The 27,572-nt window shown below is 39.1% G+C and overlaps 1 protein-coding gene across 7 annotated transcripts in view; it reads right to left on the reverse strand.

Moving 5' to 3' along the window:
• Nalcn (sodium leak channel, non-selective) overlaps positions 1 to 27,572 on the reverse strand; it is a 352,387-nt gene that overhangs the window by 193,512 nt on the left and 131,303 nt on the right. For all 7 annotated transcript variants that reach the window (NM_001393695.1, NM_001393694.1, NM_001393693.1 and 4 more), the window contains 1 exon segment: positions 25,468 to 25,599. In NM_001393695.1, coding sequence (NP_001380624.1) covers positions 25,468 to 25,599 — 132 coding nt within the window.

Below are 27,572 nucleotides of genomic sequence, written 5' to 3' on the forward strand. Positions count from 1 at the left end.
ACCCACATAAATCTTTTCACTGTGTAATTTATTCAGTCTGTGGTATTGTGAACTAAGAAAGTATCCATGTAGAACTTGCCAACTTTCAAATAGGATTTTACCTTCTTAGAAACTAAGATAAGCTTTGTACTAACTTTCCAATAATATTTTGTTGCATGTCTTGATAAATTAAAATGAAAATATTAAGTATGTGGGTGTTTTGTCTGCATGTATATATTTTCATTACATCCACGCTTTGGACCATGAATGTCAGAAGGACTTTGGATTTCATAGAACTGGAGTTACAGATAGTTGTGAGCCAACATATAGGTACTGGTAATTGATCCTAACTTCTCTGAAGAGTAGCCAGGGTTCTTAATCATTGAGCAATATCATCTATATTCACATTAAAAAAACTTACTTTGAAGCAGCACTTTGCACAGCTTATGATAGCATATGGAGGTCACTCAGAGGACAACCTTGATGTCAGTCTTGGTCCTGCACTTTTTTGAGACATGGTCCTTTGTTTTCTGCTCCTGTGCATGGCAGAGTATCTAGCCCATGAGCTTCTGTAGTTTCTTCTGTATCTGTCTCTGTCCCACCTTACCCAGATCTTCTCATTATTGGAATCTGAACCATAAGGTTCTAAACGTTATTTCTTTTCCTTTGGGGAATACATGTTCTTCTAGGCTGTCTCATGTAGTAAATAATATAATACTTCAAAGTGGGGTATACATAAAGAAACACAGTTCTTTTTCAAAGTCTGATGGCTATACCTAGTAATAACTTTGCTGTCAATGTCTCAAGGCAGTACAATATTATGTGGCAAGAAATGAGGAACATGTGTCAATATATATTCTTCAATTTCTCTCCCTCTTACAAAACCTACAATGTTCAGTGTTGAAGACACTGTCCTGGTGGTCTTAGATAAGGTTATTATTAACCCCTTGCCAAAAGATCCTATACCAAGGATCATATTTAAGTTAGGTTTCACCTTAGTTTTTAAAAATATTTATTTTTGAAATTTTCATGTTTATGTGTGTGTTTTTCAAAATCATGTGGAGGCTATTGTTCCTTGATACTGTAGCTACAACTTTTCCTGCTAGCAGTCCATAAGCCAGTTTAGTCTTATCCTTCATGTAGGCAAATTATCTTTTCTTATTTCTTGCAGTCCACAGCTTTCTGCATGGTATAACCTCCAAGAAATAGGGCTTACTGCTCATTCTATAACAATGGAAATGTTTTCCAGTCTCTGTCTTCAAGGCATGAAAGTTAGTGGTTCTACATGTCCGTATTCTGGAATACATTGCCATTATATCTGATCAACAAGCGGTAGACCCGGTTTAGAGCTCCATGATGTTCCATGGCCTTCTATTTGGTCTGTGAGTGAGAGGTGCTATAAGTACAAAGTCTTTTATAAAATGTAGACTTGTTTTGCCACCTTGTAGAAAGCCTTAGTTTCTGGAATAATTTCTGTGTACCTCCAAAGTCATCTGCTCTTACAATAATTATTAGAATGAAATTAAGTAAAACAAATCATTTATTTTAGTTCCAACAAAATTTGACACCTATATTGGAATAAATTAATAGCAAGAAATGACCAAATTACACAAGTAAACCTTCCTGACATTGCAGTAATCTTTGACATTATTGTTAACTTGAATTTCAGTCTCTGGGAAAACCTTAATTAGGTAAGTTGTTCCTGACAATTATTTTTTATACACTTCTAAAAGATTTGAACATTATTGTGTTAGACAAAATAAGACTACTATAATGATAATCTGAACTATTTATTCATGTATCTCAAAAGTTTTCTCTTTAACTATACTGTACACTATCACTACACCAGAGATTTGGTGGCTGTAAATGGTAGTTAGTGACTATGAGGTAATTCATGAGATTGGCTGTGTCTGAAATTCCCAACTGTGCACACTGCCTGATAATTCAGTCATATGCACTGTAAGAACTATGAGGCCCAAACACATGTGAGTTTTGATTATGGTTTGCATTGAGAATGTTTCTCTCTCTTTTTTTAAAAGATGTTTTATTATTTATTATAATTGAGCTACAGACTTTGGTCTGAAATCCTGGGACTTAGAAAAAGATAGGCATCATTATATTTAAGTTTTCTTTTAATTAAGCCAGGGAGTCTTAGACTCCATCCTTGTAATATGTTTTTTTCCTCCATCTTTATTAAATTGGGTATTTCTTATTTACATTTCAATTTTTATTCCCTTTCCTGGTTTCTAGGCCAACATCCCCCTAACCCCTCACCCTCCCCTTCTATATGGGTGTTCCCCTTCTATATGGGTGTTCCCTTCACTATCCTCCCCCCATTACCACCCTCCCCCCAACAATCCCATTCACTGGGGGTTCAGTCTTGGCAGGACCAAGGGCTTCCCCTTCCACTGGTGCTCTTACTAGGATATTCATTGCTACCTATGAGGTCAGAGTCCAGGATCAGTCCATGTATAGTCTTTAGGTAGTGGCTTAGTCCCTGGAAGCTCTGGTTGCTTGGCATTGTTGTACATGTGGGGTCTCGAGCCCCTTCAAGCTCTTCCAGTCTTTCTCTGATTACTTCTAAATATATCTTTATATAAAGATTTAACTGTTGGCAAAAAATATCTATTAACTTTTTCAAAAATTTTTATTGTTTTGTTGCACGTTTTATTAATGCTTTCTAATTTTCCCCAAAGACCTTATGTATCTTTGTGAAATGTATACTAGACATCCTTCAGCATTTTTAAAATAAATTATTTTCAATTTTTAATTGTGATGTAGTATGTATTTTGTATACTAATCACATATCCGACAACATTGTAAATTCTCCTTTCCTAAAACATGTCTGAAGGGTTGTTTATACTTTTTTTGGTAGACAAATGCATCACTTGTGCTTCCTTCTCAGATTCCTCTTCTCTGTTGGTTCTTTTTGTCTCTCATTTACTAATTCTTATTTCTTGGATTTTTTTTCTTCTTCTGATTCTGTTGTCTCAGTTTGGGTTCCAGAAAATACTGGACAGAAGTAGATACAGTAACACAGACATTCTCTTGACATGAATAATCATCATTTATCCCTGTTGTTTGTAGGTTTTCATAGATAACTTATGTTAAGGAAGGTTACTTCTCTTGGTTTGCTAAGAGCTTTTATCACAAATACCTTTTATCCAATGTTCTTTATCTACTGAGTTAACCACATCAGTTTTCTTTCATTTCTTGGTGAATAACATTAGAAAAACAGATTTCCTGATACTTGGGCAATTTAAAATACCAAAGACTTTATATAAAAAAAATAAGCACTAGTAAGTCTTACATTATTAAAAGTGACAACTTTCATGAAACCAACCAATAAAAGATAAGAGACAGGCTACGATCATGGAGAAGATCTGCATTGCTCATTACCAGGTAACTGAAAAACAGTCATGTCTACTCATTGAAGAAACAAGAAAATGGAAGATAAAAAAGTTAATTCTCTATAATAATCAATACCAGGCATATTAATCTACAGTGATTACTTATATAAGAGTGATAAAATTAAATATCTGAATGATCAAAAATTTAGGATGAAATGAAGTTGCTCAAACAGTCTGGGAAGAATACAGATTACCAGAATAAGAGTTTTCAAGCAGTTAGCAAAGTTGAATATGGTTGTATTCTATACCCTAGCAGTTTCTAGCCACGATATATGCTTTGATAAAAAGAAAACAAATGAAAATCCTCAAAGTCCCTCCCAAGTATGGCATGAAATCAGAGATGAGAATACTCACAGAAGCATAATCTCTTATGGCAAAAAATAAAAAGAAACACCACTGAAAACTACAATTCATTATCCATGAAACAAATAAGCAAACAGTATTGAGGTCAACAGGAGTATTTTTAAAAGCTCAAAGGAATGATACAAAAACCAAACTGTTTATAGATATTCAAAATTTTTATAACACATTCATTAAAATGATGAATATGCTTCTCTGTAGAATAACATCAAGGCAGAAGAATAAGATCAAGAGACAAATGGGATTATCTTTTACTCTGTCAATTCATTGCTTCTAAATGAAAACCCTAAAGCAATCAGGGGAAAAAAAATCTCTTGAAGAACCTGGGTCGTGAGCACAATATTGATTATGCAATGTTGTCTATGTGATGGGTTTATAAAATGACTAAAATTAAGAACACAATTAAAAGTTACAGGCTTCTCTAGCCATTTCATGTAACAGACTTTATAGACAAAAGATATTAAGAAGAATAGCTTTACATAAGGAGTGAGGGCTAATGGCTGTATCTGGCATCCTAAGTATCTACCATGGAGAAGTCCTATCCTTCATGGATCTTATTGGTGCATGATGAATTTAGTCTTAACACAATTTCACCTGAGCAACAATTATTTCTAAAGACAATATTCATCCTCTTAAACCACAGAAACTCTAAAGAGAAACTAGCACCTGGGACAGACTATGAATCATCTCTTTTGACAAATGATCTTTGTACACATTTTGGTTTCCTACTGCAGAAGAGAATGATTTCAGAGCTGTTAGAAACAGGAATTGGTACTTGACCTGTTCACCTAAATATGAGGTCTTAAGATACACAGACTTGGAAACTATTCTTTCTAGCTTTTTATCCTGATTCATTAAAAAATTAATTGATAGATCACTTTTTTTTCTATAAATTTTAGCAGCTAGAAATCTCATTTAGGGTTATACCAAGAAGGTTATCAGAAATCTAGTAATAATAAAAATTTTCAGTTGAGTCCCTGTGGTTTCTTTTAATCGCCAAATAGAAGTAGTTCATGTTAAAGGTTCTTAACTGCCTTTAAGTTTTCAAAATGGCATGAGATGAAGAGTTGTACTCAAGTGAAATTATAATGGGGAACCCGAGTTTGTTTGGAAAAAATTCTGAGGGCTATACTCTGGTGAAGACCACTTTACTTTGCAAAGCCTTTGGATCTAACGGGGGCTTTTTACTTATATGAAAGCCTAACTGACAAAAGCAAGAGTGGGAATGGATTGGAACAGACATAGAGGAGAAGAGAAAGGAGACAGGCTGACTTGGAACTACAGATTCCTTTTGGTGGGATGTTTTAGCAAATTTATAGTAAGGAAATAAGACTAGCATCCTTTTTCTCTCTCCTGACTTTATTACAAAAAATCCAGTGCTTTTAAATCTTAATGCCAGGCGTAAGGAGAGCTGAATTCTTCATTCAGGTAGGTACAGAGGGAACCACAGAGTATAGGGATGATGGTATGATATTAAACAGAACAACTTAGTGTAATAAAACAAGATGGCTTCTCTCACCACTTCCATCAACCGTGAGTTTCTCCTTTTTTTTTTCTTTTCCTCCATCTTTATTAACTTGGGTATTTCTTATTTACATTTCTTTTTTTTGTTTTTTGTTTTTTTAATTTATTTAATACTTAATAATAATACTTTGGTTTCCAGGCAAACATCCCCCTCCCCCCTCCCCTTCCTTATGGGTGTTCCCCTCCCAACCCTCCCCCCATTGCCGCCCTCCCCCCAACAGTCTAGTGCACTGGGGGTTCAGTCTTAGCAGGACCCAGGGCTTCCCCTTGCACTGGTGCTCTTACTAGGATATTCATTGCTACCTATGAGGTCAGAGTCCAGGGTTAGTCCATGTATAGTCTTTAGGTAGTGGCTTAGTCCCTGGAAGCTCTGGTTGCTTGGCATTGTTGTACATATGGGGTCTCGAGCCCCTTCAAGCTCTTCCAGTTCTTTCTCTGATTCCTTCAACGGGGGTCCCGTTCTCAGTTCAGTGGTTTGCTGCTGGCATTCGCCTCTGTATTTGCTGTATTCTGGCTGTGTCTCTCAGGAGAGATCTACATCCGGCTCCTGTCGGTCTGCACTTCTTTGCTTCATCCATCTTGTCTAATTGGGTGGCTGTATATGTATGGGCCACATGTGGGGCAGGCTCTGAATGGGAGTTCCTTCAGTCTCTGCTTTAATCTTTGCCTCTCTCTTCCCTGCCAAGGGTATTCTTGTTCCCCTTTTAGAGAAGGAGTGAAGCATTCACATTTTGATCATCTGTCTTGAGTTTCATTTGTTCTAGGCATCTAGGGTAATTCAAGCATTTGGGCTAATAGCCACTTATCAGTGACTGCATACCATATATGTCTTTCTGTGTTTGGGTTAGCTCACTCAGGATGATATTTTCCAGTTCCAACCATTTGCCTACGAATTTCATAAAGCCGTTGTTTTTGATAGCTGATTAATATTCCATTGTGTAGATGTACCACATTTTCTGTATCCATTCCTCTGTTGAAGGGCATCTGGGTTCTTTCCAGCTTCTGGCTATTATAAATAAGGCTGCGATGAACATAGTGGAGCATGTGTCTTTTTTATATGTTGGGGCATCTTTTGGGTATATGCCCAAGAGAGGTATAGCTGGATCCTCAGGCAGTTCAATGTCCAATTTTCTGAGGAACCTCCAGACTGATTTCCAGAATGGTTGTACCAGTCTGCAATCCCACCAACAATGGAGGAGTGTTCCTCTTTCTCCGCATCCTCGCCAGCATCTGCTGTCACCTGAGTTTTTGATCTTAGCCATTCTCACTGGTGTGAGGTGAAATCTCAGGTTTGTTTTTATTTGCATTTCCCTTATGACTAAAGATGTTGAACATTTCTTTAGGTGTTTCTCCGCCATTCGGCATTCCTCAGCTGTGAATTCTTTGTTTAGCTCTGAACCCGATTTTTAATAGGGTTATTGGTCTCCCTGCGGTCTAACTTCTTGAGTTCTTTGTATATTTTGGATATAAGGCCTCTATCTGTTGTAGGATTGGTAAAGATCTTTTCCCAATCTGTTGGTTGCCGTTTTGTCCTAACCACAGTGTCCTTTGCCTTACAGAAGCTTTGCAGTTTTATGAGATCCCATTTGTCAATTCTTGATCTTAGAACGTACGCCATTGGTGTTTTGTTTAGGAAATTTTTTCCAGTACCCATGTGTTCCAGATGCTTCCCTAGTTTTTCTTCTCTTAATTTGAGTGTGTCTGGTTTGATGTGGAGGTCCTTGATCCACTTGGACTTAAGCTTTGTACAGGGTGATAAGCATGGATCGATCTGCATTCTTCTACATGTTGACCTCCAGTTGAACCAGCACCATTTGCTGAAAATGCTATCTTTTTTCCATTGGATGGTTTTGGCTCCTTTGTCAAAAATCAAGTGACCATAGGTGTGTGGGTTCATTTCTGGGTCTTCAATTCTATTCCATTGGTCTATCTGTCTGTCTCTGTACCAATACCATGCAGTTTTTATCACTATTGCTCTGTAATACTGCTTGAGTTCAGGGATAGTGATTCCCCCTGAAGTCCTTTTATTGTTAAGGATAGTTTTAGCTATCCTGGGTTTTTTGTTATTCCAGATGAATTTACAAATTGTTCTGTCTAACTCTTTGAAGAATTGGATTGGTATTTTGATGGGGATTGCATTGAATCTGTAGATCGCTTTTGGTAAAATGGCCATTTTTACTATATTAATCCTGCCAATCCATGAGCATGGGAGATCTTTCCATCTTCTGAGGTCTTCTTCAGTTTCTTTCTTCAGTGTTTTGAAGTTCTTTTTTTTTTTTTTTTCGTTTTTATTTTTTTTTATTTTTTTATTTTTTTTATTAACTTCAGTATTTCTTATATACATTTCGAGTGTTATTCCCTTTCCCGGTTTCCGGGCAAACATCCCCCTCCCCCCTCCCCTTCCTTATGGGTGTTCCCTTCCCAACCCTCCCCCCATTGCCGCCCTCCCCCCATAGACTAGTTCACTGGGGGTTCAGTCTTAGCAGGACCCAGGGCTTCCCCTTCCGCTGGTGCTCTTACTAGGATATTCATTGCTACCTATGGGGTCAGAGTCCAGGGTCAGTCCATGTATAGTCTTTAGGTAGTGGCTTAGTCCCTGGAAGCTCTGGTTGCTTGGCATTGTTGTACTTTTGGGGTCTCGAGCCCCTTCAAGCTCTTCCAGTTCTTTCTCTGATTCCTTCAATAGGGGACCTATTCTCAGTTTAGTGGTTTGCTGCTGGCATTCGCCTCTTATTTGCTGTATTCTGGCTGTGTCTCTCAGGAGCGATCTACATCCGGCTCCTGTCGGTCTGCACTTCTTTGCTTCATCCATCTTGTCTAATTGGGTGGCTGTATATGTATGGGCCACATGTGGGGCAGGCTCTGAATGGGTGTTCCTTCAGTCTCTGTTTTGATCTTTGCCTCTCCCTTCCCTGCCAAGGGTATTCTTTTTCCTCATTTAAAGAAGGAGTGAAGCATTCACATTTTGATCATCCGTCTTGAGTTTCGTTTGTTCTAGGGATCTAGGGTAATTCAAGCATTTGGGCTAATAGCCACTTATCAATGAGTGCATACCATGTATGTCTTTCTGTGATTGGGTTAGCTCACTCAGGATGATATTTTCCAGTTCCAACCATTTGCCTACGAATTTCATAAACTCGTTGTTTTTGATAGCTGAGTAATATTCCATTGTGTAGATGTATCACATTTTCTGTATCCATTCCTCTGTTGAAGGGCATCTGGGTTCTTTCCATTTTCTGGCTATTATAAATAAGGCTGCGATGAACATAGTGGAGCACGTGTCTCTTTTATATGTTGAGGCATCTTTTGGGTATATGCCCAAGAGAGGTATAGCTGGATCCTCAGGCAGTTCAATGTCCAATTTTCTGAGGAACCTCCAGACTGATTTCCAGAATGGTTTTACCAGTCTGCAATCCCACCAACAATGGAGGAGGGTTCCTCTTTCTCCACATCCTCGCCAGCATCTGCTGTCACCTGAGTTTTTGATCTTAGCCAATCGCACTGGTGTGAGGTGAAATCTCAGGGTTGTTTTGATTTGCATTTCCCTTATGACTAAAGATGTTGAACATTTCTTTAGGTGTTTCTCCGCCATTCGGCATTCCTCAGCTGTGAATCCTTTGTTTAGCTCTGAACCCCATTTTTTAATAGGGTTATTTGTTTCCCTGCGGTCTAACTTCTTGAGTTCTTTGTATATTTTGGATATAAGGGCTCTATCTTATTGTAGAGGATTGGTAAAGATCTTTTCCCAATCTGTTGGTTGCCGATTTGTCCTAACCACAGTGTCCTTTGCCTTACAGAAGCTTTGCAGTTTTATGAGATCCCATTTGTCGATTCTTGATCTTAGAGCATAAGCCATTGGTGTTTTGTTCAGGAAATTTTTTCCAGTGCCCATGTGTTCCAGATGCTTCCCTAGTTTTTCTTCTATTAGTTTGAGTGTGTCTGGTTTGATGTGGAGGTCCTTGATCCACTTGGACTTAAGCTTTGTACAGGGTGATAAGCATGGATCGATCTGCATTCTTCTACATGTTGACCTCCAGTTGAACCAGCACCATTTGCTGAAAATGCTATCTTTTTTCCATTGGATGGTTTTGGCTCCTTTGTCAAAAATCAAGTGACCATAGGTGTGTGGGTTCATTTCTGGGTCTTCAATTCTATTCCATTGGTCTATCTGTCTGTCTCTGTACCAATACCATGCAGTTTTTATCACTATTGCTCTGTAATACTGCTTGAGTTCAGGGATAGTGATTCCCCCTGAAGTCCTTTTATTGTTAAGGATAGTTTTAGCTATCCTGGGTTTTTTGTTATTCCAGATGAATTTGCAAATTGTTCTGTCTAACTCTTTGAAGAATTGGATTGGTATTTTGATGGGGATTGCATTGAATCTGTAGATCGCTTTTGGTAAAATGGCCACTTTTACTATATTAATCCTGCCAATCCATGAGCATGGGAGATCTTTCCATCTTCTGAGGTCTTCTTCAGTTTCTTTCTTCAGTGTCTTGAAGTTCTTTTTTTTTTTTTTTTCGTTTTTATTTTTTTTTTTATTTTTTTATTTTTTTTATTAACTTGAGTATTTCTTATATACATTTCGAGTGTTATTCCCTTTCCCGGTTTCCGGGCAAACATCCCCCTCCCCCCTCCCCTTCCTTATGGGTGTTCCCTTCCCAACCCTCCCCCCATTGCCGCCCTCCCCCCATAGACTAGTTCACTGGGGGTTCAGTCTTAGCAGGACCCAGGGCTTCCCCTTCCGCTGGTGCTCTTACTAGGATATTCATTGCTACCTATGGGGTCAGAGTCCAGGGTCAGTCCATGTATAGTCTTTAGGTAGTGGCTTAGTCCCTGGAAGCTCTGGTTGCTTGGCATTGTTGTACTTTTGGGGTCTCGAGCCCCTTCAAGCTCTTCCAGTTCTTTCTCTGATTCCTTCAATAGGGGACCTATTCTCAGTTTAGTGGTTTGCTGCTGGCATTCGCCTCTTATTTGCTGTATTCTGGCTGTGTCTCTCAGGAGCGATCTACATCCGGCTCCTGTCGGTCTGCACTTCTTTGCTTCATCCATCTTGTCTAATTGGGTGGCTGTATATGTATGGGCCACATGTGGGGCAGGCTCTGAATGGGTGTTCCTTCAGTCTCTGTTTTGATCTTTGCCTCTCCCTTCCCTGCCAAGGGTATTCTTTTTCCTCATTTAAAGAAGGAGTGAAGCATTCACATTTTGATCATCCGTCTTGAGTTTCGTTTGTTCTAGGGATCTAGGGTAATTCAAGCATTTGGGCTAATAGCCACTTATCAATGAGTGCATACCATGTATGTCTTTCTGTGATTGGGTTAGCTCACTCAGGATGATATTTTCCAGTTCCAACCATTTGCCTACGAATTTCATAAACTCGTTGTTTTTGATAGCTGAGTAATATTCCATTGTGTAGATGTATCACATTTTCTGTATCCATTCCTCTGTTGAAGGGCATCTGGGTTCTTTCCATTTTCTGGCTATTATAAATAAGGCTGCGATGAACATAGTGGAGCACGTGTCTCTTTTATATGTTGAGGCATCTTTTGGGTATATGCCCAAGAGAGGTATAGCTGGATCCTCAGGCAGTTCAATGTCCAATTTTCTGAGGAACCTCCAGACTGATTTCCAGAATGGTTTTACCAGTCTGCAATCCCACCAACAATGGAGGAGGGTTCCTCTTTCTCCACATCCTCGCCAGCATCTGCTGTCACCTGAGTTTTTGATCTTAGCCAATCGCACTGGTGTGAGGTGAAATCTCAGGGTTGTTTTGATTTGCATTTCCCTTATGACTAAAGATGTTGAACATTTCTTTAGGTGTTTCTCCGCCATTCGGCATTCCTCAGCTGTGAATCCTTTGTTTAGCTCTGAACCCCATTTTTTAATAGGGTTATTTGTTTCCCTGCGGTCTAACTTCTTGAGTTCTTTGTATATTTTGGATATAAGGGCTCTATCTTATTGTAGAGGATTGGTAAAGATCTTTTCCCAATCTGTTGGTTGCCGATTTGTCCTAACCACAGTGTCCTTTGCCTTACAGAAGCTTTGCAGTTTTATGAGATCCCATTTGTCGATTCTTGATCTTAGAGCATAAGCCATTGGTGTTTTGTTCAGGAAATTTTTTCCAGTGCCCATGTGTTCCAGATGCTTCCCTAGTTTTTCTTCTATTAGTTTGAGTGTGTCTGGTTTGATGTGGAGGTCCTTGATCCACTTGGACTTAAGCTTTGTACAGGGTGATAAGCATGGATCGATCTGCATTCTTCTACATGTTGACCTCCAGTTGAACCAGCACCATTTGCTGAAAATGCTATCTTTTTTCCATTGGATGGTTTTGGCTCCTTTGTCAAAAATCAAGTGACCATAGGTGTGTGGGTTCATTTCTGGGTCTTCAATTCTATTCCATTGGTCTATCTGTCTGTCTCTGTACCAATACCATGCAGTTTTTATCACTATTGCTCTGTAATACTGCTTGAGTTCAGGGATAGTGATTCCCCCTGAAGTCCTTTTATTGTTAAGGATAGTTTTAGCTATCCTGGGTTTTTTGTTATTCCAGATGAATTTGCAAATTGTTCTGTCTAACTCTTTGAAGAATTGGATTGGTATTTTGATGGGGATTGCATTGAATCTGTAGATCGCTTTTGGTAAAATGGCCACTTTTACTATATTAATCCTGCCAATCCATGAGCATGGGAGATCTTTCCATCTTCTGAGGTCTTCTTCAGTTTCTTTCTTCAGTGTCTTGAAGTTCTTTTTTTTTTTTTTTTCGTTTTTATTTTTTTTTTATTTTTTTATTTTTTTTATTAACTTGAGTATTTCTTATATACATTTCGAGTGTTATTCCCTTTCCCGGTTTCCGGGCAAACATCCCCCTCCCCCCTCCCCTTCCTTATGGGTGTTCCCTTCCCAACCCTCCCCCCATTGCCGCCCTCCCCCCATAGACTAGTTCACTGGGGGTTCAGTCTTAGCAGGACCCAGGGCTTCCCCTTCCGCTGGTGCTCTTACTAGGATATTCATTGCTACCTATGGGGTCAGAGTCCAGGGTCAGTCCATGTATAGTCTTTAGGTAGTGGCTTAGTCCCTGGAAACTCTGGTTGCTTGACATTGTTGTACTTTTGGGGTCTCGAGCCCCTTCAAGCTCTTCCAGTTCTTTCTCTGATTCCTTCAATAGGGGACCTATTCTCAGTTTAGTGGTTTGCTGCTGGCATTCTCCTCTATATTTGCTGTATTCTGGCTGTGTCTCTCAGGAGCGATCTACATCCGGCTCCTGTCCGTCTGCACTTCTTTGCTTCATCCATCTTGTCTAATTGGGTGGCTGTATATGTATGGGCCACATGTGGGGCAGGCTCTGAATGGGTGTTCCTTCAGTCTCTGTTTTGATCTTTGCCTCTCCCTTCCCTGCCAAGGGTATTCTTTTTCCTCATTTAAAGAAGGAGTGAAGCATTCACATTTTGATCATCCGTCTTGAGTTTCGTTTGTTCTAGGGATCTAGGGTAATTCAAGCATTTGGGCTAATAGCCACTTATCAATGAGTGCATACCATGTATGTCTTTCTGTGATTGGGTTAGCTCACTCAGGATGATATTTTCCAGTTCCAACCATTTGCCTACGAATTTCATAAACTCGTTGTTTTTGATAGCTGAGTAATATTCCATTGTGTAGATGTACCACATTTTCTGTATCCATTCCTCTGTTGAAGGGCATCTGGGTTCTTTCCATTTTCTGGCTATTATAAATAAGGCTGCGATGAACATAGTGGAGCACGTGTCTCTTTTATATGTTGAGGCATCTTTTGGGTATATGCCCAAGAGAGGTATAGCTGGATCCTCAGGCAGTTCAATGTCCAATTTTCTGAGGAACCTCCAGACTGATTTCCAGAATGGTTTTACCAGTCTGCAATCCCACCAACAATGGAGGAGTGTTCCTCTTTCTCCACATCCTCGCCAGCATCTGCTGTCACCTGAGTTTTTGATCTTAGCCAATCGCACTGGTGTGAGGTGAAATCTCAGGGTTGTTTTGATTTGCATTTCCCTTATGACTAAAGATGTTGAACATTTCTTTAGGTGTTTCTCAGCCATTCGGCATTTCTCAGCTGTGAATCTTTGTTTAGCTCTGAACCCCATTTTTTAATAGGGTTATTTTTTTTCCCTGCGGTCTAACTTCTTGAGTTCTTTGTATATTTTGGATATAAGGGCTCTATCTTATTGTAGAGGATTGGTAAAGATCTTTTCCCAATCTGTTGGTTGCCGATTTGTCCTAACCACAGTGTCCTTTGCCTTACAGAAGCTTTGCAGTTTTATGAGATCCCATTTGTCGATTCTTGATCTTAGAGCATAAGCCATTGGTGTTTTGTTCAGGAAATTTTTTCCAGTGCCCATGTGTTCCAGATGCTTCCCTAGTTTTTCTTCTATTAGTTTGAGTGTGTCTGGTTTGATGTGGAGGTCCTTGATCCACTTGGACTTAAGCTTTGTACAGGGTGATAAGCATGGATCGATCTGCATTCTTCTACATGTTGCCCTCCAGTTGAACCAGCACCATTTGCTGAAAATGCTATCTTTTTTCCATTGGATGGTTTTGGCTCCTTTGTCAAAAATCAAGTGACCATAGGTGTGTGGGTTCATTTCTGGGTCTTCAATTCTATTCCATTGGTCTATCTGTCTGTCTCTGTACCAATACCATGCAGTTTTTATCACTATTGCTCTGTAATACTGCTTGAGTTCAGGGATAGTGATTCCCCCTGAAGTCCTTTTATTGTTGAGGATAGCTTTAGCTATCCTGGGTTTTTTGTTATTCCAGATGAATTTGCAAATTGTTCTGTCTAACTCTTTGAAGAATTGGATTGGTATTTTGATGGGGATTGCATTGAATCTGTAGATTGCTTTTGGTAAAATGGCCATTTTTACTATATTAATCCTGCCAATCCATGAGCATGGGAGATCTTTCCATCTTCTGAGGTCTTCTTCAGTTTCTTTCCTCAGTGTCTTGAAGTTCTTATTGTACAGATCTTTTACTTGCTTGGTTAAAGTCACACCGAGGTACTTGATATTATTTGGGTCTATTATGAAGGGTGTCGTTTCCCTAATTTCTTTCTCGGCTTGTTTCTCTTTTGTGTAGAGGAAGGCTACTGATTTATTTGAGTTAATTTTATACCCAGCCACTTTGCTGAAGTTGTTTATCAGCTTTAGTAGTTCTCTGGTGGAACTTTTGGGATCACTTAAATAAACTATCATATCGTCTGCAAATAGTGATATTTTGACTTCTTCTTTTCCGATCTGTATCCCCTTGACCTCCTTTTGTTGTCTGATTGCTCTGGCTAGAACTTCAAGAACTATATTGAATAAGTAGGGAGAGAGTGGGCAGCCTTGACTAGTCCCTGATTTTAGTGGGATTGCTTCAAGTTTCTCTCCATTTAGTTTAATGTTAGCAACTGGTTTGCTGTATATGGCTTTTACTACGTTTAGGTATGGGCCTTGAATTCCTATTCTTTCCAGGACTTTTATCATGAAGGGGTGTTGAATTTTGTCAAATGCTTTCTCAGCATCTATTGAAATGATCATGTGATTTTGTTCTTTCAGTTTGTTTATATAATGGATCACGTTGATGGTTTTCCGTATATTAAACCATTCCTGCATGCCTGGGATGAAGCCTACTTGATCATGGTAGATGATTGTTTTGATGTGCTCTTGGATTCGGTTTGCCAGAGATTTATTGAGTATTTTTGCGTCGATATTCATAAGGGAAATTGGTCTGAAGTTCTCCTTCTTTGTTGGGTCTTTGTGTGGCTTAGGTATAAGAGTAATTGTGGCTTCATAGAAGGAATTCGGGAGTGATCCATCTGTTTCAATTTTGTGGAATAGTTTGGATAATATTGGTATGAGGTCTTCTATGAAGGTTTGATAGAATTCTGCACTAAACCCGTCTGGACCTGGGCTCTTTTTGGTTGGGAGACCTTTAATGACTGCTTCTATTTCCTTAGGAGTTATGGGGTTGTTTAACTGGTTTATCTATTCCTGATTTAACTTCGGTACCTGATATTTGTCTAGGAAATTGTCCATTTCCTGTAGATTTTCAAGTTTTGTTGAATATAGGCTTTTATAGTAAGATCTGATGATTTTTTTAATTTCCTCTGAATCTGTAGTTATGTCTCCCTTTTCATTTCTGATTTTGTTAATTTGGGCACACTCTCTGGGTCCTCTCGTTAGTCTGGCTAAGGGTTTATCTATCTTGTTGATTTTCTCAAAGAACCAACTTTTGGTTCTGTTGATTCTTTCTATGGTCCTTTTTGTTTCTACTTGGTTGATTTCAGCTCTGAGTTTGATTATTTCCTGCCTTCTACTCCTCCTGGGTGTATTTGCTTCTTTTTGCTCTAGAGCTTTTAGGTGTGCTGTCAAGCTGCTGACATATGCTCTTTCCTGTTTCTTTCTGCAGGCACTCAGCACTATGAGTTTTCTTCTTAGCACAGCTTTCATTGTGTCCCATAAGTTTGGGTATGTTGTACCTTCATTTTCATTAAATTCTAAACAGTTTTTAATTTCTTTCTTTATTTCTTCCTTGACCAGGTTATCATTGAGTAGAGCATTGTTCAATTTCCACGTATATGTGGGCATTCTTCCCTTATTGTTATTGAAGACCAGTTTTAGGCCGTGGTGGTCTGATAGCACGCATGGGATTATTTCTATCTTTCTGTACCTGTTGAGGCCCGTTTTTTGACCAACTATATGGTCAATTTTGGAGAAAGTACCATGAGGAGCTGAGAAGAAGGTATATCCTTTTGTTTTAGGATAGAATGTTCTATAAATATCTGTTAAGTCCATTTGGCTCATGACTTCTCTTAGTCTGTCTACGTCTCTGTGTAATTTCTGTTTCCATGATCTGTCCATTGATGAGAGTGGGGTGTTGAAATCGCCCACTATTATTGTGTGAGGTGCAATGTGTGTTTTGAGCTTTAGTAAGGTTTCTTTTACGTATGTAGGTGCCCTTGTATTTGGGTCATAGATATTTAGGATTGAGAGTTCATCTTGGTGGATTTTTCCTTTGATGAATATGAAGTGTCCTTCCTTATCTTTTTTGATGACTTTTAATTGAAAATTGATTTTATTTGATATTAGAATGGCTACTCCAGCTTGCTTCTTCTGACCATTTGCTTGGAAAGTTGTTTTCCAGCCTTTCACTCTGAGGTAGTGTCTGTCTTTGTCTCTGAGGTGTGTTTCCTGTAGGCAGCAGAATGCAGGGTCCTCATTGCGTATCCAGTTTGTTAATCTATGTCTTTTTATTGGGGAGTTGAGGCCATTGATGTTGAGAGATATTAAGGAATAGTGATTATTGCTTCCTGTTATATTCATATTTGGATGTGAGGTTACGTTTGTGTGCTTTTCTTCTCTTTGTTTTGTTGCCAAGACGATTAGTTTCTTGCTTCTTCTAGGGTATAGCTTGCCTCCTTATGTTGGGCTTTACCATTTATTATCCTTTGTAGTGCTGGATTTGTAGAAAGATATTGTGTAAATTTGGTTTTGTCACGGAATATCTTGGTTTCTCCATCTATGTTAATTGAGAGTTTTGCAGGATACAGTAAACTGGGCTGGCACTTGTGTTCTCTTAGGGTCTGTATGACATCTGTCCAGGATTTTCTGGCCTTCATAGTTTCTGGCGAGAAGTCTGGTGTGATTTTGATAGGTCTGCCTTTATATGTTACTTGACCTTTTTCCCTTACTGCTTTTAATATTCTTTCTTTATTTTGTGCGTTTGGTGTTTTGACTATTATGTGACGGGAGGTTTTTCTTTTCTGGTCCAATCTATTTGGAGTTCTGTAGGCTTCTTGTATGCCTATGGGTATCTCTTTTTTTAGGTTAGGGAAGTTTTCTTCTATGATTTTGTTGAAGATATTTACTGGTCCTTTGAGCTGGGAGTCTTCACTCTCTTCTATACCTATTATCCTTAGGTTTGATCTTCTCATTGAGTCCTGGATTTCCTGTATGTTTTGGACCAGTAGCTTTTTCAGCTTTACATTATCTTTGACAGTTGAGTCAATGATTTCTATGGAATCTTCTGCTCCCGAGATTCTCTCTTCCATCTCTTGTATTCTGTTGGTGAGGCTTCTATCTACAGCTCCTTGTCTCTTCTTTTGATTTTCTATATCCAGGGTTGTTTCCATGTGTTCTTTCTTGATTGCTTCTATTTCCATTTTTAATTCCTTCAACTGTTTGATTGTGTTTTCCTGGAATTTTTTCAGGCATTTTTGCGATTCCTCTCTGTAGGCTTCTACTTGTTCTCTAAGGGAGTTCTTCACGTCTTTCTTGAAGTCCTCCAGCATCATGATCAAATATGATTTTGAAACTAGATCTTGCTTTTCTGGTGTGTTTGGATATTCCATGTTTGTTTTGGTGGGAGAATTGGGCTCCGATGATGGCATGTAGTCTTGGTTTCTGTTGCTTGGGTTCCTGCGCTTGCCTCTCGCCATCAGATTATCTCTAGTGTTACTTTGTTCTGCTATTTCTGACAGTGGCTAGACTGTCCTATAAGCCTGTGTGTCAGGAGTGCTGTAGACCTGTTTTCCTGTTTTCTTTCAGCCAGTTATGGGGACAGAGTGTTCTGCTTTCAGGCGTGTAGTTTTTCCTCTCTTCAGGTCTTCAGCTGTTCCTGTGGGCCTGTGTCTTGAGTTCACCAGGCAGGTCACTTGCAGGGGAAAAGTTGGTCCTACCTGAGGTTCCGAGGCTCAAGTGTGTCGTGGGGTACTGCCTAAGTCTTCTCCGCGGCGGCAACAACCGAGAAGATCTGCGCTGCTCTTTCTGGGAGCCTCCGTGCACCAGGGTTCCAGATGGCGTTTGGTGTTTTCCTCTGGCGTCTGGATGTGCGCAGAGTGCAGACTCTTCTGGTTTCCCAGGCGTGTCTGCCTCTCTGTAATTTTAGCTCTCCCTCCCACAGGATTTGGGTGCAGAGAACTGTTCATCCAGTCTGTTTCCTTCAGGTTCTGGCGGTGTCTCAGGCGCAGGGGTCCTGCCGCTCCTGGGCCCTCCCCTACGGGAACCCAGAGGCCTTATACAGTTTCCTCTTGGGCCAGGGATGTGGGCAGGGGTGGGCAGTGTTGGTGGTCTCCTCCGCTCTGCAGCCTCAGGAGTGCCCACCTAACCAGGCGGTGAGGTCTCTCTCCCACGGGGTTTTGTTTTATAGCTTTTTTTTTTTTTTTTTGGTTCTTTTTTTTTGGAGCTGGGGACTGAACCCAGGGCCTTGTGCTTCCTATGCAAGAGCTCTACCACTGAGCTAAATCCCCAACCCCTCCTTTTTTTAAAAAAAAATTAAGAATTAATTTTATCACATCACTAGGAGATTCCAGCTGTTCTAGTTACCCAGGATAGAATTATCTTACCACTAATAGGATAAACTACCTTCAATGCAGGTTTTAATGGTTGCAATTAAAGTGCTTAATTATAGTAAGAAGCAATTAATAAATCTTGTAAGTAAAAAAAAAGTATATACATTTCTTCAATGTCTAGGCCAAAGTATACTTAACAACAAATTTTCTTTTTGTTTTATTTTTCTTACTCATAAAAACAAGTTGAATATTTTTCAATTATTTTAGTTATACAATTCAGTTAGAAAATAGTTAATTAAAAGTATATGGTGTTCATATGAATGTATTGATGGGAGAGATAGTCTAAGCTTGATAGCATATATTAGAAAAGGAAATACAGAGACAAAGAGTGGTGCAGGGACTGAAGAAAAGTTCATCCAGAGGCGGCCTCACGTGGGGATGCATCCCATATGCTGCCACCAAACCCAGTCACTATTGCTGATGCCAAGAAGTGCTTGCTGACAGGAGCTAGATATGAGTGTCCCCTAAGAGGCTCTACCAGAGCCCTACTGATACAGATGAGGATGCTTGCAGCCAACAGTTAACCTGAACAAGGGGACCCCAATGGAGGAGTTAGAGAAAAGACTGAAGGAGCTGAAGGGGTTTGCAACTCCATAGGAAGAACAACAATATCCACCAACCAAACCCTACCAGAACTCGCAGGGACTAAACGACCAACCAATGAGTATATAAGGAGGGACTCATGACTACAGCCACATATGTGACAGAAGATGGCATTGTCCAACATCAATGGGAGGAAAAGCCCTTGGTCCTATGAAGGCTTGTTTCCCCAATGTAGGGTAATGCCAGGGTGTTGAGGCTGGAGTGAGTGGGTGGGAATGGGTGCATCCTCATAGAAGGGGTGGGGTATGGGAGAGGAGGGAAAGGACATAACATTTGAAATGTAAATACATAAAATATCCAAGAAAAATAAAATTATAATAAAAAAGAAAAGCTGAATATCTGTTTGAAAGATTCTTTTTACAAGCCGCAGTTAGGCTTTTTACCAATCTTAGTTTTTATCTAAAGTTTGGAAGAAAGACAGACCAGTAAATTGTGATCCCATCTTTTGGCTTGAAAAATCTAGTTTCTTAAATGAGAAATTTTGTTAAATTTGCTCACCTCCTGTGGTCTTTGTACATAGATTTTTGATAAGTTAACAGTTAAATGGAAATACAAATGCTTAAATCACCATACTGCAGCAAATAAAGTTCAAAATACTAATTTTTCTGATTAAAATATAAGATTATGTTTAAAATATAATTATGCTTATTATGAAATGCATGTGTGAACAATATAAGCAAATATTATCTTAGATGAAAACAAAAATAAAATTCTTACCAAAAATTAGTCTTTACTTTATGTTAATTCATAGACTAGGAAATAAATTATGACTTTCCTGTTTCTTAGTTAATTCTATATTTAGATTAATTAATCCAAAGTAAGAGAACAAATTTGGAGAACAAATATCCAGCACCACAAAGAAACTAAGCAGATTAATTTATTTTTAAGGGATGCTGATTTAGACTGTGAGTTGACTCCTAATGGGTAGAATGGTTTATTTTGGAATTTTCTAAACAATTTCTTTTATAATATGTAGAAAGCTAACAAAGAAAATGTTTCTTTTAAATCCCATGGCCTTTTGTGATATAGTGTGAAAGTTAAGCTTTCAGAACTCTTACATAATGCTATTTCCTTAAATACAGAAATGTTACTCTTCCCTGGTCTTCAACTGCTGCCATAATAGCTGTTTGTGGGGGATTAAATGAGATAATGAATTTCTTTAAAGTACTTAGCACACAATGGAGTTTCCAAATAGTGGCAGCTATTGTTGTCAGTAATATTAATGTATTTAAATTTAGCATATGAGAATTCTAGTTGAGAAGCTCCCTGTTCCTATAGCCCAAGAGACAGTCTACTGTTTACGTTTGCAAATAAACTTTTATTAAAACCGAGCTGTCTTAAGGTCACATTCACTTTGCACAAAGGTAGTGAGTTAAGGAGCTGACAGAAGTGTGCAGCCTACAAAGCCTAGCCTGCTTATTTGGCACCTCAAGAAATTTGGTGGCTCTTAGCTTAGATGAAAGCAAGTAATTCGTTAAAAAGTAGACTTAGATAAAGTGATCTAGCCACACTCAAAACAAATTATTAAGACTCACATGCAACATTTTTTTACTCATGACAGAATAATTTGAAGTTAAGTCCAAACATATTCTGAGAAACTCAAACACTGAAAGTCAATCATCTATTGGAACGGATTTTGTTTGCTGACGTTGTCTATAGTCTATTTATGTGAATAAATCCTACGCCTAGCTGATTTCTTCCTTTTCTTTCCGGGATTTCCAAGAGTTGTTTATTGTATCTATTTAGCTACTTATCTACCTCTTAATTGAAAAACAACTGACATATAGAAAGGTGTATTTGTATAATGTATTAACTTGCTGAATTGGGTATAAATATGAGCTTATAAAACTGTCACTACTGATGCCACAGACATGTCCATACCCTCTTAAACCATGCTATTACCATGGCCTTTGTTCTTGCTGCTAGTGAAAGATGGTATAATAACATTCCATACCCTATCTATGGTCTTAAAATTTTTACATGTTCAATGTCATGTAGTTGGCAATGGACACTTATATAGAGAGGAATTACCTCCCTCAAGACCAGACTTGTTTATTTTTAAAATCAAGACTGTATCAATTTGGGAAGGGCAACAAGTAGAAAGCATATAATCTATTTCAAGTTTCTTAGGTATGTGGTTGCTATTTTTAATATTACAAACAAAACCATCAAAGTTGACAAGGATTAATCACCCACTCCCAGAATCTACCAGCATTTAAGGACCATCAATAAACTTCACAATAGAAGTTTTTTTTTTTTTGATATTTTGTTGCAATTTCTTATAGTATAGTGAAAGACCATCTAGAACAGGCTAAAAAAAGGTAGGCTTTGCATGAGAATAAATTAAGTAAGGGTTCGTTAAGTCAATTCCCTGTGTTTCCAGGATATATGGCCACTTCTTTTACTCTATAGGATACTACATAACAAATACCTATAATGGGGAGGCCACAGAAGTGATGCTCATGCAATCTCTGACATCGGAACTCCTGCAGGAGAGACTGTTCCTCCTCAAGGGAATGGCAAGACCCTCTCTGATACTCATCTCTGAGTTTATTCCCTGGAATGTTGGTTATCAGTCCTTCAATCTCTGATGTGATTCTCTTGTGCAATTTGTAACCTCCCTTCTCACCTTCATGACGCGGACAGAGCCTACTAAACATTGAGTATCTCTCTATTTTAAACAATCGCTTCCACTTTATCAAGTTCCATGTGCAGATCATATTTCCTGTACCTGTCCTTGCCTCCATTGTTTCTCTCCCAAGTATATTGCTTTCCACTACACACTGCCCTTGTTGCTATGTTCTATGGAGTATAATAAATGGATAAGGAAAAGATGTCCCATCCTTTCTTCCTGGGAACTCCTTGATAGTATTCCACCAGGGAAAACCAACTTAGGATTATTCTCTCCACCCTACACTCAAGTCTCCCTCATCCCTTCAGGTAGCTTTCCCAAATCACACTGTCATAAGAATTAGCAGTCCTCTTCAACATCCACTTACTTGAGACTCATCAACTTTCAGAAACTCTGGTGGTTCCTTGCACTCTTGTCATAACCCCATTCTTATGGTTAAGCCACAAATCTCTATATAACACCCTAGGTTTCATATTTCATTACCAAAAATCATGGTGCAATTGGAAACCTTGACTTCTTCTTTCTGACCACAATTGATAACTTTCTAACTCACTTCAACCTAACATGTGTTCTGACCACATGGAGATTCCAAGCGCTTCATTTTTCTTTCATTCTTCTGTTTTCATCTATTTCCATAGGCTTTAATTTCACCTTTCTTGTCAGTCATATTCGTCCATCCTCTTATCTTTCAGCTCTCCCACTCCAAATAAAGTTCTAAAGCTGGGTCAGTTTATGCAGCATGTAGTTTCTAATCAAGACACACTAAACTGGCTAAGCACCAGCAATGGTAGTCTTTGCCACCCTCATGGTTTCCAGGGCTAGCTGGCTGCTCAGCCCTTCTGATCTTCCCAGGCCAATCACACCCTGTGGCTAGCCTCCAGAAAGCAGGCTACCACTCACTCAGATCCCCTGAGTCCCTGTAAAATATAACACTAAAAACTTGTAATATACCAGCCAGATTATTTTAAATTTTATTAACTTGAGTATTTCTTATATACATTTCGAGTGTTATTCCCTCTCTGGGTTTCCGGGCAAACATCCCCCTCCCCTTCCTTATGGGTGTTCCCCTCCCCACCCTCCCCCCATTGCCGCCCTCCCCCCCATAGTCTAGTTCACTGGGGGTTCAGTCTTGGCAGGACCAAGGGCTTCCCCTTCCACTGGTGCTCTTACTAGGATATTCATTGCTACCTATGAGGTCAGAGTCCAGGGTCAGTCCATGTATAGTCTTTAGGTAGTGGCTTAGTCCCTGGAAGCTCTGGTTGCTTGGCATTGTTGTACATATGGGGTCTCGAGCCCCTTCAAGCTCTTCCAGTTCTTTCTCTGATTCCTTCAACGGGGGTCCTGTTCTCAGTTCAGTGGTTTGCTGCTGGCATTCGCCTATGTATTTGCTGTATTCTGGCTGTGTCTCTCAGCAGTGATCTACATCCGGCTCCTGTCAGCCTGAACTTCTTTGCTTCATCCATCTTGTTTAATTGGATGACCAGCCAGATTTATAATGGTAAATCTCCAATCCCAAAGTGCTCACACAAAGAATAGAAACCTCAATTGCTATAAACACAAGCTGCACATAGATTAGGCAAATGTACCCTACAATGCTTATTGCCTATCGATGAAATCTCTTGCTAATTGTGACTTCTCCAGACCACGTGGTCAGCTCCACATTCTTCTCCTTCTGGTTAGATCTTGTCTCTCTCTCCCTTGAGTCTTGTCTCTGTCTCCCCTCTCTTTCTCTTCTCTAAAACTTTCAGCTCCGCCCCCTCCTTCCACTGCCTAATCACAGGCTCTAGCCTTAACTGACCAATTAAGATTTCACCTGAGTACAGGCACCCCTCTGAGGAAACAAAACACAGATGGCGATACACATGTTTGAACCCTCCCACCCCCGTCTTTCTACATTCTTATGTAAGATCTAGGACAGTTGATATCTTACATGTTTATTATACTGTTAAAGCCATACTCTGAGATTTAATTAGATCTTTAGCACTTCATTCGAAGTATATTTAAATCTTTTTATTATCTTTGGCTTAATCTCCCCCCATTTTTTATTTCGTTGTGTCATTTGCCTGGATGTACATCCATCTCTCATAAACTGGGAAGAGCATACATCAGTGAGGACCCCCTCCCATCCACATTCCATCTCTGTGTTAAAAACTTATCACAAAAATTTCACTATCAGTCTATATATTGTCTATACTTTAATACACATTTACATTCATTCACTCACTCTGGTTGTGTGACTGTATGTCTGAGAGTCTTTCATGTGTGCAAATTTGTGCAATGGCATGCACGTGGGTGTCAGAGTATAACTCGTATTGATTCTGTTTTTCAACATGTGAATTGATGATTACACTCAGGTTATTAGGCTTGGCTGGAAGTACTGTCAGCAACTGAGCCACCTTGTCAGCTCATTTCTACTTAATGGCAATTCTTGTTAGGGTCCCAGAACATTTTATTGCCTTTTGGTATTGGTTTGGATATAATTTCCTCATGAGGCTCTCCACACATTCGCTACTGTTGTTTACCATCTGTTTTCCTTGCTGCTTGTAAGCACCACATAACCTGAAGCTATTAGATCAATGCCATGTCACAGCTATTCCTAGGCAATGAAATTTTGGTATTAAAGGGGTTTTTTTGGTTTTTTTTTTTTTACAGGAAACAAAGCTCTACAAGGAGGGTAACATTTATAAATGACTCCTAGAAGTTTGTTGACATCCATATAGATGTTTATATTCAATATATGCATGTTCTTTTTCAGAAAAGTTTATCTGTAAACTTTTATTAACTCAGTCCATTTTTAATGTGTTGTGAGAGTTCTAAGAGAACTAAACTATGGCGTTAATTGCTTTCTCCATAAAATATTTTTGTAACAAACGGAGCTGAAATGAGGTTTATTTTCTGGTTTTAAGTTTGTTTTATTCACATATGGGATATTTTTAAATGCAATGCAAAGAATGGGTTTCTATATGCCAATCCATTTTCCATAAATATATAGCCACTGAATTATGAGATTTGTTTTTAGAATGTTTAAAAATAGTGGTCTTTGAAAATGATTAAAAATATTAGGCTCAATGAGATGGCTCATTGGGAAAGCACTTGCCGCACACGCCTAATGGCTTCCGGTTAATTTGATGTTGTGGTGCATGAACAAATACGTAATGACTAAATCAGGGCAATTCGTGTAGCATCATTCTAATATTCATCCTGGGCTTGACATCTGTAGTCCAGGTGCAGAGCTAACTAGTTTATCTCTGAGCTTCTGAACCTGTGGTCACTTACCTCAGGAGGAAGCAAGCTAATGCAACATGAAAGGGGGGGAGAAAATGAGAGGTGGGCAGAATAACAGATTGTTCTGGAGTAAGACCTAGGGAAAAAGGTTACCTTGGCAACATGACCACTGTGGAGGGCTGCTGAGACAGGAAATGAGTCAAGCAACACAATAACCAGAGGAATCATTTGAGAGGCAGATGGTAAATAAACGTAGGAGGCAGTTGAGTAATTAATGTACTAGAGTTATTTTCATGGTCATAAAAGGCCCTGGATGAGGCTCTCCCACATTGAGTAGTACTGCTGCACACCCTCTCCAGTGAGAGACTTACCTCTGCAAGGTAGAACTCGTCATACTGCCTTCTGAAGTTCTCTCCCTTGTAGTAGTTGCTGGCAGCAACTATTACATCCACAGTCACCATGCTCAGGATAAACATGTGGAAAACTGATGACCGCATCATTTTCTGAAGAGGCAAAATGGATAGGTCAACTCTCCCCGAAGACACAAAGCTTAACATAAACTGCAATGTGCATGCTGATGTTTTGAGGGACAACAAGTCCCTGCAGCAAAAAAACAGTATTTTCCAAGATCGCTGATCAATGTCTTTCCTGTTGAATTGTGGGACCAAATGAATCCATTTCTTTTAGTGTGTTAAAGAAGCATGGAAAACTAGTTTCAGACACCTTCGGTTAAATGTGGAAAATACATTTAATTTAACTTGTATATACTTCATCTTGAATATTAGGTTGTTATGACCCTAAGTTCTGACTACATGAAAAAAATAGTTTTCAAAATTGCTATTTTGAAAAACAGGCATGGCTATTTGGTATTGAGGGGTGAGAGTGAAAATGATTTGGAGATGGTTATAAAGCTGGAAGGAGGGAGAAACAGGTGATTTATTTTCTCTTATTGCATCTACAAACAATTGCCGAAAATAATCCGGTAGTGAAGAAGGACTGTCAGTTGAGTTTATTATGTGTCTGGAGTTGTTCTAGAATTATACATACATTAACTCAATTAAACTCCATCCTACTCCTAGTTTGTTATTCTAATTTGATAGATAAGAAAATGTACTCTAAGAAGTTAAATAATTTTCCCCACTGTCACACTAGTGTAGAGGCTGGATTTAGGATTAGGAATCCAATCTGGCCCTTGCCTATATCATAGTAGAGTTAACTAAGCATTGAAAACAAGTATTGTGATAGCTGCCATGAGTTGAATGATTAGTATATGCCAAGCCATTTTATGCACATCTTATTCATGTTGTGTCTGTTATACCACACTTATAAACAGTAGTGTATATGACTTGGGTTATACAGAGTTCAGAGAGCTTAGGCTATTTGTTCAAGACCACACAGCAAGAATGCATCGGAATTAAGCTTTGCCACCAAGTCTGTTTGAAGTCTATTCTCTGATTTTACTAAATTGTGAGGAAGGGATCACCTAAGTGGAGAAAACAGAAGGGGAAGTCTCTGAACCAACTGCTCAGGACTGATGCCACCACATGGCCTCTTCGGTGTGTGTGTGTGTGTGTGTGTGTGTGTGTGTGTGTGTGTGTGTGTGTGTGTTAAAGAGAAATCTATAATAGAATAATAGGTAGCATAGGGTCAGTGGAGAAAGATAGAGGGAGAGAGACAATATAAGTTTGAAAGAGACATGAGATAGAAGCATGTCATTTTATTTAGACATGGAGATGAGATCCATGGCCAATGAGCAAGTGCATAGCACAATATAGAGGCAGGTGGAGAGTGAGGCTTAGAGAAAGCCCAGCATACCAGAAAAAAGTTTACTTAGGTCTCGCCCACATCCAAAAGCAAAATAGAAGAAAGTAAAAAGGAGAAGTTTGCCTTTCTGAGTGAGAGCACAGAGAGGCAGTTACATATACTCTTCTTGAGGTTTCTTTTCTTTCCCAGACTTATGGACACATTGCATGCCACTGCCCTGTGATCCAACTGACAAGCTCCTTAATAGCACAACTAAAACTACCTACATAGAGCTCAGGGATAAAGTATACCTGAACTGGACTCTATGGCATCATATTATTTAGTCTTCTTGACCAGAATGAGGCAGACCTAAGTTGTCTGCTGTTGAGACTCCACCATTTCCTGGTGTGCTACCCATGAGCAAGATATGTAAGCCCCTCTTTACCTCAGTTTTCTCCTCAGTAAAGTGGTTGCTATGTGTCTGGTTCAAGGGGATATTATCACTTTTAAATGAGTCAATATCTATGGAGATGTGTTAATATACTGCAGGTGTTGTTACAAAGATCTCTACTCCAAACAAATACCATTTCATGAACCAGATATATGTCTGTCAGAAATAACAAACTAATCACACAAGGTCAAAGAATTAATTATATTGAATGTCTGACTGAAGACAGAACCAAGGGCGATAAATCAAAGTGATAAAAACCCAATAACTCTGAGCCAAGGGAAA

This window comes from Rattus norvegicus, chromosome 15, assembly GCF_021556685.1.
Source record: "Rattus norvegicus strain SHRSP/BbbUtx chromosome 15, alternate assembly SHRSP_T2T, whole genome shotgun sequence".
NCBI classification, from domain to species: domain Eukaryota; kingdom Metazoa; phylum Chordata; class Mammalia; order Rodentia; family Muridae; genus Rattus; species Rattus norvegicus.